This window comes from Stylophora pistillata, chromosome 2 (genome assembly GCF_964205215.1).
Source record: "Stylophora pistillata chromosome 2, jaStyPist1.2, whole genome shotgun sequence".
NCBI lineage: Eukaryota > Metazoa > Cnidaria > Anthozoa > Scleractinia > Pocilloporidae > Stylophora > Stylophora pistillata.
Window position 1 is genome coordinate 42,424,255 of NC_142520.1, and position 12,718 is coordinate 42,436,972.

Genomic DNA, 12,718 nt, shown 5'->3' on the forward strand with positions numbered 1-12,718 from the left:
TAGTTCAGATTCTAAAGTCTCAGAAATGAAAGATTACGACTTGGAAGTTGATGGTTATATGTCATTCCGACCCCAAGACTGCGGAGACACCATATCTGCTATGAACGAGGACCTTGTCAGCATACGAAACTGATGCTTTGATAATGGCCTGCTCTTAAACCCCGACAAAACCAATTTAATCATATATGGAAGTAGAAAGGGGACTGCAAAACTCCCGGAATTTCGCCTTAAACTCTTGGGAAAAGATCTTGTACCCACAGAGACTGTAAAAGATCTCGGAGTGATTTTTGACAAAAAATGTCATTAAAACTGTATCCTCGTGTATGTCGGCATTTGGACAAATAAGTCGCGTAAATTACGCTTTTAGGAGAGATATGCTGATTATTATTATTATCAATTCCTTAGTATTTAGTAAATTATATTATTGGTCGTCAGTTTGGGTGAAAACCACGAATAGTAATATAAAGAAGCTACAAGGCATACAAAACTTTGCTGCTCGAATCGTATGCAACGTTAGGAAATATGACCATGTGTCTCCTTCCGCTTAAAAGCTTAAATTGGATTCCCGATAAATCAAACTTTTACCTAAGAGATACCGTCATGGCTTTTAAGTGCATGATGGGTCTTGTACCGGAATACCTAAGTAATAAGTTTATTCTTAGGGGTAGTATTACTGGTCGAGTGACCCGAAGTTCACGGAACTTGAACATTCCACTCTGTAAAACAGCAACTGGCCAGAAGTCCTTTTGTTATCGCGTTGTAAGTATTTGGAATACTATTAGCCATAAGCTTAAATCAAGTCTTAGTGTAGCTAGTTTTAAACGTAATCTTAAATAAGACCTTTTAAAAAAATTCTTCACTTGATTTAGCCCGAGTTTCTGTTCTTATAATAAAGGTTTACTATAGTTCTAACACTTTATAAATTATTTTTCGTGACTGATATTTTATAATGTATATAGCATTATTCTTTTCAACAATTAACCACCATTTTTTTATTGTTCCTGCTATTTTCTAATCGTCATTGTCACTGAAAAGTCCCTTTGGGGAGTTGTCAATAAAATATTGTATTGTATTGTATGGTTCACCAAACTCGAGTTCTACGGCCAGCGATGAGGAAGGCACGCACGAGGCATATGGCGAGGATCCGCTAGCGGACGAGGAATGGATAGAGCTGTATGAACGACACAGAAAGGAGGAAGAGGTCCTGGAGAAGGCGCTCCAAAAGCGCCTAAATGGTATAGAAAAAGTCCGAGACTGCTAAGTTGCCGGCCGCGATAACCTCACTCCCGTCGTTGCTAAGCTTATCAATAAGTGCACATTGGTTATAATGTCAGCTTTGTTGGGAGTCACAACACGCGAAGCTCACAGTCCGGGTTTTACGTCAAGAATTACACTCGGTTCATTCCCTTTCGGCAGGTTCCGCTGCTCGGTCATGGGTTTTCGAATCTCGATTTTTCCGCCACTTTAAAAATGAATAGAAAATTCGGCTTTTAACCAAAAACAAAAACTTTTGCGCCATTTTGCTCAGAATTGTAGAAAGATTATTTAAGCAAAAATAATTTTTGGGTTTATGGGCACTTTAAAAAAAAATTTCCATTAACTCTCCATTATTGACACATGTCCATTCTAAATCATGTTAGTTGAAATATATTGTAGTGCGATACAAAGGGTATTAAAAATGAAATTATTTAGTTAGTTATCTCCCCACTAAGTGAAGCGATTTCTTTGTTTTTTCTGTATTGTCCAAACATCAATGAGGTCCAGTAACTGTCACCGAATACAACCCCTAAAAGTATGAAAGTCTGTATGATAACACAGCTAATTAGTTACACACGGTATAATACACAGACGCCTGAATGACAATGACCTGAAAGGACTAAATGGTAGTGCGTTCAGAAACTTGACAATTTTAGAGGAATTGTAAGTAATTCTAACAGAAGTGTTTTGGAAGGAGTTCCTTGTCCACGTTTCATGTAGCTATATGTAAGCTGTTCACTCCGTATCATAAACGAGGATGTAAGATGAAACAGAACAGGTCTTTAGAACTGGAAAGGTTTTGAAATTAATAATAAAAAAGTAGTGTCAAAATGGTTCTGTACAGACAGAGTCGATCGGTATGTTTTCTAACGCAAATTATTTTACATGCAAAGAACTTTTAGAACTGAGAGATTCATTTGAGTTCATAACTATGCATCGGTTTGAGAAAACATTCTTCATTTGACTTTTGTGTTGTTAACATTGTAATGCGCTGAATCGTGCTTTTTCATATTGTATTCGGCCTCGCATTACCTTGTGTTGTAAACTCAAGAGCTGTAAAGTGATAATTGTGTTTTTTCGTGGATAAAAATATGCAGCTGTACGACAAAATTGGTCTCAAAAGGCAACAGCATTTCCCTTTGTTGTGTGCATCCTTTGCTTTTTTATTTTATTCTTTTTTTTTCTCTTATCTCCCTTTTCGTTGAATGGCTACAAGAGAAGTCGGTAATATCACCGCTTTTACAAAACTAGATTGCATACAACACATATTTAGATACTCTGTGACACAAAAGGTGATGTTTCTTTACTTCAACACAGATGGTTGCAAGACAACAACATCACTGAATTGCCTCCTGAATTATTTCAAGATCTAAAAAGTCTGAAAGAAATGTAAGTTACTTTCATTCTGAACTTTCCTCTGGAATTGAATCAATAACTGCACAAAATGCTTCAGCGATGATATCAGCGTAAACATCATACCTTATCATTGATAGTATATGTATAACACGGATTGTGCCAGTAACATACCTTTCTTTTCTGCCAGAAAATGCAGACTCAGTAAAATATTTTCCCATAGCAGATTTCCTAATCATAAATCATGTTTATGCAGCAAAATTAAAATTTCCTGAAATGGGAATTTAACAAAGGTATTGGTCTCACAAAGCGGAAATTGTTTCACACGCTGAAGTCTCTTTGTATTTTTTTATGGGATATCTTTCTCTGTTTTGAGCCATTCTGGCATTTTCTTAAATCATGACTCTGATAATTTCTTTTGCAATTTGTTCGAATAATCATAGAGAGAGAATTAGGGTTTACTAACAAATGCGAAAAAAAAAAGAAGATGATCAAGAAGTCTTAAGAAAATTATGAAGAAGTCTGGCATTTTCATTTGTTATAATTTTACTTTAGATGCTGCCACTAGAGCTGGTAAATAATATATGTGGTCATGATCTGACTGCACTTGCTGGCTGGTATCAGAAATCTCTTGTTTGTTGCACTCACTCGTTCAATATCCCATACAACCAACTTGTGTGTGTCAATACCATATAGACTATCTTTCCATGAAGTATTCTATATGCATGATCTTTCTATTTCAGTACAAGCCTGCTACCTGTGAGGACAAAGCAGATAATGGTGACATTGTGTCTGTTCACTATACTGTATGTACATGTATATTGTCTGCTTTTCAATTAAAAGAGGGGTCAGTAGAAATTCCTATGAGAAGGATGTTCTCACATGCTTACATTTTTGAAGGAAAAGTTTGAACTGAAAAAACTGGAGGATATTGGGGACTGGGGGGGGGGGGAGGCTTGGTGAATTTAAAAACCAAAATGCCTTCAGTTATTTTGCTGAACAAGACATTTTGCTTGACTTAAGTACAAAGAGAGCCCATTAAAGAGTATGGTTAGAGCCATACACTACATGCCTTTCTTCCTATTTCCATCTCTCTCACTAAAGTGCAGGAAAAATGAATTTAAGTATCATGAATGGTTATTTAGAGTAAAGGCTGATAGTTTCCAAATGAAACTGTTTGGGGCTGCGTCGGTGGGAGTAACGAAATAATTTGGATATATCAACAAAGTTGAAATGGTAAATTGGCCATTGTAATGATTACAAAAGCTGACGTTTCGAGCTTTAGCCCTTCGTTGGAGTGGGTAATTTAGGGTAAACTTGGTGATAGGGGTTCTGTACTCACCCTTTTCTTGCCCCATTACTTTTTTCCCTCAAAAACAAGCATTAACCAAATAATACAAAATAGACTAAAAACAAACAAACAAAACAAAGCAATACAAAGGAAAAGACAAATCTGGTCCTTGTCCTGGCTGTTAAGAATAGATATATTCCACATCCCTTCCCAATCACATCCAAGTCTCTCAGCCATCACTTTAAAAGATCATGGAAGACAAAATGAATTAAATAATCACTAAGGGTGCCAAGCTGTCATTAATGGGTAGATTTTGCCATCTCTACTCTGCACCTTTTCATTGTCACTTCAAAAGACTGCGTTATGAAAAAAAACAAAACAAAAAAACAAAGCAAACAAACTGCCAAAACAACAATAAGAAATGAACAAACCTGATTTCAGTTCATATGAAAGATGTGGCTGTCAATAATGTATGGATTTCCTTATTTTCTCAATGAACTATTGTAGGGTACACTGGAGAATGGACAAATGTTTGACTCATCCCTAGCAAAAGGAAGAGAACCACTTGAGTTCCAGTTGGGCAAAGGGAAGGTTATCAAAGGTAACTTGCTGTTGGTCTTTTTGATTATTTAGCTATATTAGTCTGAGAAATTTCATTTTGGTGTTGTAGAATTATCTTGATAAAGCCAAAGTTGTTGCTCAACTCCTAACCAGAGCAAAACAAAACTCCTGAAGGAGCTAATGAGAACTCTTTGTAACAACAAACGAATTGCGTGAAGTGTGAGAACCACTCAAGTGAGCATTGGTAGCAAATGGCTTTTTTTTAATCTGATTGGTTGACTCAGTAGACAGAGTTAGTTTTTTTGAATGACCAATCACATAGCAAAGTGAAGGAAAACTTCTGTAACCTTGGTTACTGTCAATACTTACATATAGTCTAATGAAAATTACTCTAATTGAATTATTCCTTTGACTTCTAATATGTGAATTTTTTAGCTGCTAAAGAATGATGTACATCCATGTGATATAGTGAGGTGTAAAAATTATAAAGAAAAAACATTTAAAGCCTGAATAGAAAAAAGTCATCTTTGGGAGGACATGCTGATCTCCTCCCTGTGTAAGCAAAGGTGAGGGAGGATGCTAAGATCAAGGGTGGACATCAAATTGTGACAAAATTACTCTTTAGCTGTAGTGGGATAGGGCATATCACAATCTAGCTTTACTTTTGGTAAAAACCAGGGAAAGTAAAGTATAGCCAACTCATAGGTCAAAAAGTACACCTCCTAAAACCAATGGGCTGGAAGAGATCAATGAAATGATTAATGACTGTGGAGATGCCAATTTTAGCAGCCTATAATTACTATTAAATAACTGTGCTGGTACCAAGGGATTGCGGACAATGATAAGTACCCCATTCTATATACCCTGGGTACAAATAAAGTCTTTATTCTCCGACCCCTCAATGGATCTCCTAATGTACAGGATGAAGTTGGATATTTTAGTATGCAGGTTACTGATTGTACATTTTTGAAGAAACACTGTAATTATACAGGTATTTCCTTTTTAGTATCCATATTTTTTTCTTATTGTGACATTATTATGTAGTGGGTTGCTCTGCATGTTTGATGCTTGCAAGATGTCTACTTCCTAACTGAAGATTCCATTCTAGTAAGCCAATTAGCCAAATATACTGGGACTAGCTTAAAGTAACCTTGATTGCATTTGTTTGACCCTTGAATTGCTAGTTTTGTTAACAAATGAATGTAATTTATTCAGCACCATTGAAATTACTTGAATGCTGTCGTTACTTAGTTCTTATTATTAATACCGAGCAGGAGGTCTGTATGGGTGAAGCTTGACCGAGGTTGCCAGTACACTGACTGAATGCAGTGAAGTCTGTACCAGCAACTGAGGTCAAGATTCTCCCATATAGACTGACCTAGCTCGGTTAATAAGATGTTTATTATATGGCTGTGTCTTATATGCCAATTTTTTTAATATTCTTTGTACCTTTTTTTTCTAGACCGGTCTAGATGCCGGTCCAGATGGGAAAATCTAGACTGCCTTCAATTTTGATTTCAGGCAATCAAATTCATGAATTCGGATCTTCCCAGTCCTTGTGAGACAGTCAGCCATCTAATAAAGTTAAATATTAAATGATATCGATTGAGGTTAGTCTACCAGTCATTTGCCTCTCCAGCTTGTCCATTTTTGGTGCCCTGGTTTGAATTTAAAACCACCTCAATTTACCAGTCTGGTCCAGTTGCTGCATGTTCAACAATTTACACAATAATGGGTTCCTATTTTCCAATAAGGTTTCAGTGTATCCTCTTTCAAGTGTGCTAGTTAATTTGATTACATTAGGACCCTTTGTGATATCTAATGTGGTGAGCATTATTTAAAATAGAAAGTAAATTGTATTTACAGCGTCAAAACTGCAGGCAGAGATAACTTCCAATATTTGGACCTCTTCTACTGTCTGGTTAAAATCCACTAGTTAAAGCTCTTTTGATATTTCCCCATTCTTGATCTCATGTAAACAATACCAGAAAGCTCACCAGTTGACGAGTATAACTGCCACCTTAACTTTTTCACTCTCTAGTATTTCTTTATCTATTGATTGATTTTATTTTATTTTTTTTAACAGGTTGGGAGATGGGTATAAAAGGAATGTGCATTGGGTAAGTTTTAGAAATGCTATGTAATTAAAACAACAACAACTTACAGCAAAGTTGAAGATTTTCTTTTTTCGGCAGATGGTACCATTAAGCAGGAGACTTGCATGTTCTAGAGTGAGGCTTCGCAGGATTTCCTCAATTGAAAGAAAAATACTGGCTTAAAATTTTCCTTCTATAAGCGACAAATTGGGGTGCAAAACGTTGTGCCTGAAGATAGGTACAGGAGCTCATTAGTGGCTCCTGGTGGGTACTATTTTTAAGTTCTATTCATGTAAAATAAATTATTTGCAAACATATCTGATAATGAGATTGACATGGCAGGTGCTAAATAAAACTCGCTTTGGAGCTCAGGCAAGAGCAGCATCTGTAGATTTGTTTTGGGCAGAGAGAGAAAGGCATAAAACCTAGCATTGTTTGTTTATCTGATTCTGAGCGAGTGCAATACGGAAATTCCATAATGCAATTTATAACTTATTTTAGTTTGTCACTGATCAACCACGAACGAGATATGTGTTGAGTATGTGGAAATAGCAAAAAAAGGATAAAATATTCCTATCTTCTCATTATAACATAGACAGAGAATGGTCAAGAAGCCTCATATTTTTGCTCTCTCGGCAAGATTTCCGCACAGCCCCATTGTTTATTACGCGTGCAGTTCTTGGATATAAAGAAAGCAATGGCGGAAGCAGTTGATCGCGTTTGAGACATAGGCCTTGTTTTAGAATAGTACGGGTTAAATTATACCGAAATCTACCCGCTAATCATGATACTATTATCATATTACAGTACGTTATTGAATTAACAGAAAACCCTAACATTTTCCTATTTTTGTTTTATTCACACATAGCCAACTCTGTACTGAGTTTTACAACCAAGCTCATGTCTATTAAGAGAAAGTCGCTGTTTGATCCAAAGTTACTTCTGCAAATAGGATTTTGGCCAGTCCTGGCTGGAATGATTTTGTACTATCTCTATAGAAAGGCATCTAAGGAATCTGGCAAGCCTGAAACAAAGTCGAGCAAGAAAAATAAAAATAAATAATAAAACTGTAAACTGTTCAACAGTATATGGTGTTACAGTGAAGCCCTTATTCAGCTGCAGATGGCTATAGCACGGTTCTACTTGCCCTCCTTTCCGCAACTTTTCATGCGCAACGCTTGAAGCTCGTGGATCACTCCTGGAGCAATCGGCGCGGACACCAGAACGTAACTCGATTAACTCGATTGGTGATTAAAAAGAGAAAAGGTCACAAGGAATCCCAGAAGTTAGGGCTGTAATTAAGGCCAGATCCTCCATAAACTGAGCAATTTTATAGCGAGTAGACTATGGGTTTATATTAAAGTTCGGAATGGCGTGCTCTATTAAAGTTTATAGTTCTGCATCCTTGTCCTACATCATAAATAGATATTTAACTACCGGTATTTTTTCTGATGATTGGTAGGTAGCCAGAGTCACTCCTATTTACAAGGATGATAACAAAACTAATCCAAATAATTATAGACCTATATCTGTCTTGCCGATTGTCAGTAAACGTATTGAGAGAGTAGTCTTCAACCAGTTATATGATTTTTTAATGAGGCATGATTTACTTACCGATGCTCCGTCGGGATTTCGACCTTGTCATTCCACTTTGACTGCCCTTCTAGATATAACCAATGATTGGTTTTCTAATATGGACAATGGCTTACTAAATGGAGTTCTTTTTCTCGATCTCAAAAAAGCTTTCGATACTGTTGATCATGAAATACCACTTAAATAGCTCAATTTCTATACGTTTGACTCCATAAGCTTAAAATGGTTTCAATCCTATGTGACTGATCGCAAGCAAAGAACTTATGTTCATGGATCTCTTTCTGATTACGGCTCCACTGTGTGTGGTGTCCCTCAAGGTTCCATCCTGGGACCTATAATTTCTTGATTTATTTAAATGATCTTCCCGCGAGTTGTCTATCCTCAAAAACAAGACTATGCTGATGTTACTTGTCTTACCCTTACTGCTCATGATCCTACTGATCTACAAATAAAGCTGAACAGTGATCTTAAAAAAAATTCAGTCTTGGCTCCAAGCATGTAAACTTAGTCTTAATGTGAAGAAAACTAAATATTCCATTATTAATTGCTACTCAATACAAGATCGCACATCTAGATCATCAACCTGATGTAAGTATAAATGGACATTCTATGGATAGAGACAAAATGCGCAGATACCTAGGAGTCGAAATTGATGATACTCTAACCTGGCACTCTCAAATTGATCAGATTGTTAAAAAAGTATCAGCTGGCCTGGCAATTCTAAAGCGGGCCAGGGCCATGCCCCGGTTGTTCCCTTTTCCGACTATTGAAGCCCAGTATAGGGTTGTATCGGAACATGCCAATCTGAGAGACTCCAGAAGTTACAAAATAGGGCTGCTCGTATAATAACCAATTCTGATTATATGACGCCATCTTCTTGTTTATTACATGACCTTGGCAGGGATACACTTGAAGAAAGGCGGACTAAACAGCTAGCGATTGCTATGTATAAGGTGATCAATAATTACTTAGCTTTCCACTTCGCCTTCATAATATTTTTTACAATATCGCAAGTCTATACCTATAATTTGAGGGACTCGGTTCATAATCTCTTTACTCCTAGACCACTCTCTGAAGCCGGAAAAGGCAGCCTGCACTATCGAGGTGCTACACTATGGAACAGCCTCTCAACTACTAGCAAAACCCAGACCCGACTGTTAGTGCCTTTAAAGAATCCCTGCTGACATAGCAATTGCTTTTTGTCATAATCTTAACGATCTTTTTATTTTAGAATTTAATAGCTCTTATTGTGTGACAAGTTGTAGTATTAGTTTTTAGTTTTAGCATTGCTGTTGGTCTATAGTATTGGAATTTTAGTATTAGCATACGTTGTATAATTATATTAGTTAGTACAAATAGTGTTCGTTTTAGATTGCTTATGAATGATTATTAGCATATTTAAGTTACACACAGCCCGATGGAAGAGCATATATTATATGAAATTGATACCGTGTATAAATAAAGCTTCTGTATGTTATGTATGTATAGTTCACTACTAAATTTTCTCCGATTGTTATTGGTCTAAATTGATCACGTGATGCTATCAGCCTCTGGTGCTTGTCCGCGGAAAATACCCCGATAGATAGTACTCATCCGTGAAAAATTTTCAATGGTTTGACGACCGCGAAGTTAGGCAGATCGGAAAAACAGTGACTTTTCAATTCTGACAGGTATAACGTATCATTAAGCCAATGTACGTGTACAATGTCTTGTTTTTAATGTCTTGTCTTGTTTTAACTCACTAGTAATTTTATTGTATTTAATTTGTATGACAACTGTTTGTATCTTTTAACTCATAATAAAAATTATAGTAAACTAATGCAACACTTACAACTGCAGTAATATTGTAGTAGTAATGGAATCTCTTTAGCTTACAATGTGTAGTATTTACTTATTTATTACTAATACCCGCCAAGACAAGCTAATGCTATATGCAGGTTGTGTAAATTGGCTTTTATGTTCCGTGAAATAATAGTAAAACAGTAAAAAGTAAACAGTAAACGGTACGATTGCGAGTTATTGACATTTGTGACAGGCTGTACGCATGAATAAATGTTTGATCGATCTGCATTTAGTGTGTTTTGACTGTTTATCAACTGGCGCGCGGAAGAAAATTTATTGGTGAACAATAAAGACAACAGAGTGCTAACGTCTCGGAAATATCGGTCTGATAGTTGCCCCTTGGAAATTTGATGTTGTTAAAACTAGCATATTTGCACTCGATGCTTCGCTTCTCGGGCAAATATCTGTCTTACGAACATCAAATTTCCCCGGGGCAACTATCATCCGATAGTTCCTGGACAGAAACACTCTATAGTTAAAAGAGAACATGGAATTAAAGCTGTGGAGCTATCTGCCAGTTTGTAACATGGCGGACCAAATCCCAAACTTTTCTCTCGGGTTTTTATTCGACCCAGATGTCCGTTACGACCTAGAAGACTAAGAGAAAACGAGCTATTAGCGTCTATCGATTTAGAGGCTACTGTCAATAATAGTGCGACCTACCCGTTAGTAAGTTATGAAAACAATGAGCGAGGCGGCAACTTAAACAAGCAAAGATTTGAAAACATGTCAAGTGCCGCAATAGACGACATATTACAAGAGCACAAAAAAAGAAAACCAAAAAAGCCACCAAATGGGCTATCGGAGTTTTCGAAGGTGAGTTTTTTTGTTGCAAAAATATAATAAATACAATATGAAAACCTCGAATAGGGCGGGCGCACATTTGCTTGATCTTCTCGCCAAAAAAGACAATCAATGAAAGTGGATAATTTCAAGATTGGCTAGCACACACAAGTTTCTCACCAACAACTACAACTTCCTCTCGCAAATGAACACCAAAACACCGATAAAAATCTTTTTCTTTTTTCATATGACATCCGTTTTTTCCGTTTTTTAATAGCTTGGTGCAGTGAAAATAAAAGTGGCCAAGAACCTCCAACAACAAAGAGTTTGACCTAAATCTCCACTAGTTTTACACAGAAGCACGAAACAAAAGATGGTGCATTGTATTCAAGGTCATCCCTTCTTGGATTGCGAAGTGCAATTGAAAGATACCTCAACAACCCGCCATTTAACAGGGGATATCTCCACATCAAAAGGCACAGATTTCCAAGGGGAGATGACAAAACGCGGAGCCTTACTCCATGGAGTACCTTATGGAATACCTAAATGGAGTACCCCTAAAAATCATGTAGTGGTCGAATAAAATACTTCCTAAACATGGTAAATCGTATAAATGTACATATTTTTAGTAAATACATTTTGAGCTTTCCCGCTCATCGATTGTCAAATTAAAGTTCTATACATCCCAATTTTTTGGGGAAGGGGGCTCTCAGTCTTACAGCTTCCCCCATTTTGGTTTTAGCGCTGTGTAATGAGTTCTTTGACTGGAAGATAAAAAAAAGAACTTCATACGATGAACAAAACTCACTGTTTCGAGTTCTGCACGATGTAAAATATTTAAACTTACTACATTTTCCAAATCAATTGCCCAGTCGGATTATTTGCTGACCGATCGGTGTCTTTATTTTTTGTTTCTTTGCATACCTCAATTTTATTACGCTACAAATAGAAGGGCGAAGAGAAGGTCAGTTTAAACACACGAATTACTTTTTTTAAGTCCTAGCTTTTATCCTCATCGCTTCACACAATTAAGAAACCCACGAGGCCTTTTGTTAATAGATTGAACGCCAAACCTCTTAGAGACGCCCTACCTAAACAAGTATCTTGAAAGACGTAATACCTGCTGCCGAATGAAGGATGACCGTACTTTTGGCCTCTTGAAGATCATAAATAAAGATGGTACTCGGCCTATCAAAGAAAACGTTCATGGATTACATTTAAGCCTTCTATTTGAAGTGGCTAGCAGTTCAATGTTCAATTCAAGATGGCGGTCAATTCGTGGACTGTGTCTAACTGTGACAATCATAGAGCTGGCAAGCGCAAAATACATTAAGATATGTACAGCTAAACGATTTACCATGTTTATAAAGTATTTTAACACGGAGCCCTACTCCATGGAATAGGGCTCCGTGTTTTGTCATCTCCCGATTTCCAAGCGTCAAACAGGCTCCTCCGGAGTCAGGTAAAGCTAATAAACAAGCGCGAGAACAAAGAAAACGCAAAACACAAACCTCTAATTCTAGTAGCAGATTTCCAAAAGATGAAGACGTGAAATGAAATCCGGAGATATAATCCTTGGGGCCTTCTACGGAATGATCTGGCTCCATATAACCTTGTGCTGGTGTCGTCGAGGACGCGAAGGTCTACGACAGTTGACGAAGCAAAGTTTCAAGTTCTTGTTAGATGACATGGACTAGAATACGTTTCAATGACCCATGACGGGGCTACTAGTTAACAACCATGCAGGGGGGATTGAAAAACGCTTCCCCGCCGGTAATAGACTAACCTATGACCATTCGTAGGTGGTGAATAATTGCAAAGAAGCAAGGATGGAGCTTACGATGGAAAACTCCGATTTCGGACTTGTAAATGCTGTCTGTATATGGGATTTTGTTTCTATAAGAACCTCCCTGCTAGCAAATAACATATTTATTTTCCACTG

The 12,718-nt window shown here is 37.0% G+C and overlaps 2 protein-coding genes across 2 annotated transcripts in view; both read left to right on the plus strand.

Moving 5' to 3' along the window:
- Window positions 1-133, plus strand: part of LOC148739606 (uncharacterized) — a 50,078-nt gene extending 49,945 nt beyond the window's left edge. The window contains exon 6 of the mRNA XM_088749512.1: window positions 4-133. Coding sequence (XP_088605638.1) covers window positions 4-133 — 130 coding nt within the window. The remainder of the gene's footprint in view (window positions 1-3) is intronic.
- A 3,087-nt stretch (window positions 134-3,220) lies between these two features.
- On the plus strand, window positions 3,221-6,822 carry LOC148739607 (uncharacterized). The gene is made up of 3 exons (XM_088749870.1): window positions 3,221-3,416; window positions 4,409-4,502; window positions 6,549-6,822. The coding sequence occupies exons 1-3, from the start codon at window positions 3,318-3,320 to the stop codon at window positions 6,584-6,586; spliced, it is 231 nt and encodes a 76-aa protein (XP_088605996.1). The 5' UTR covers window positions 3,221-3,317; the 3' UTR covers window positions 6,587-6,822.
- The last annotated feature ends 5,896 nt before the right edge of the window (window positions 6,823-12,718 follow it).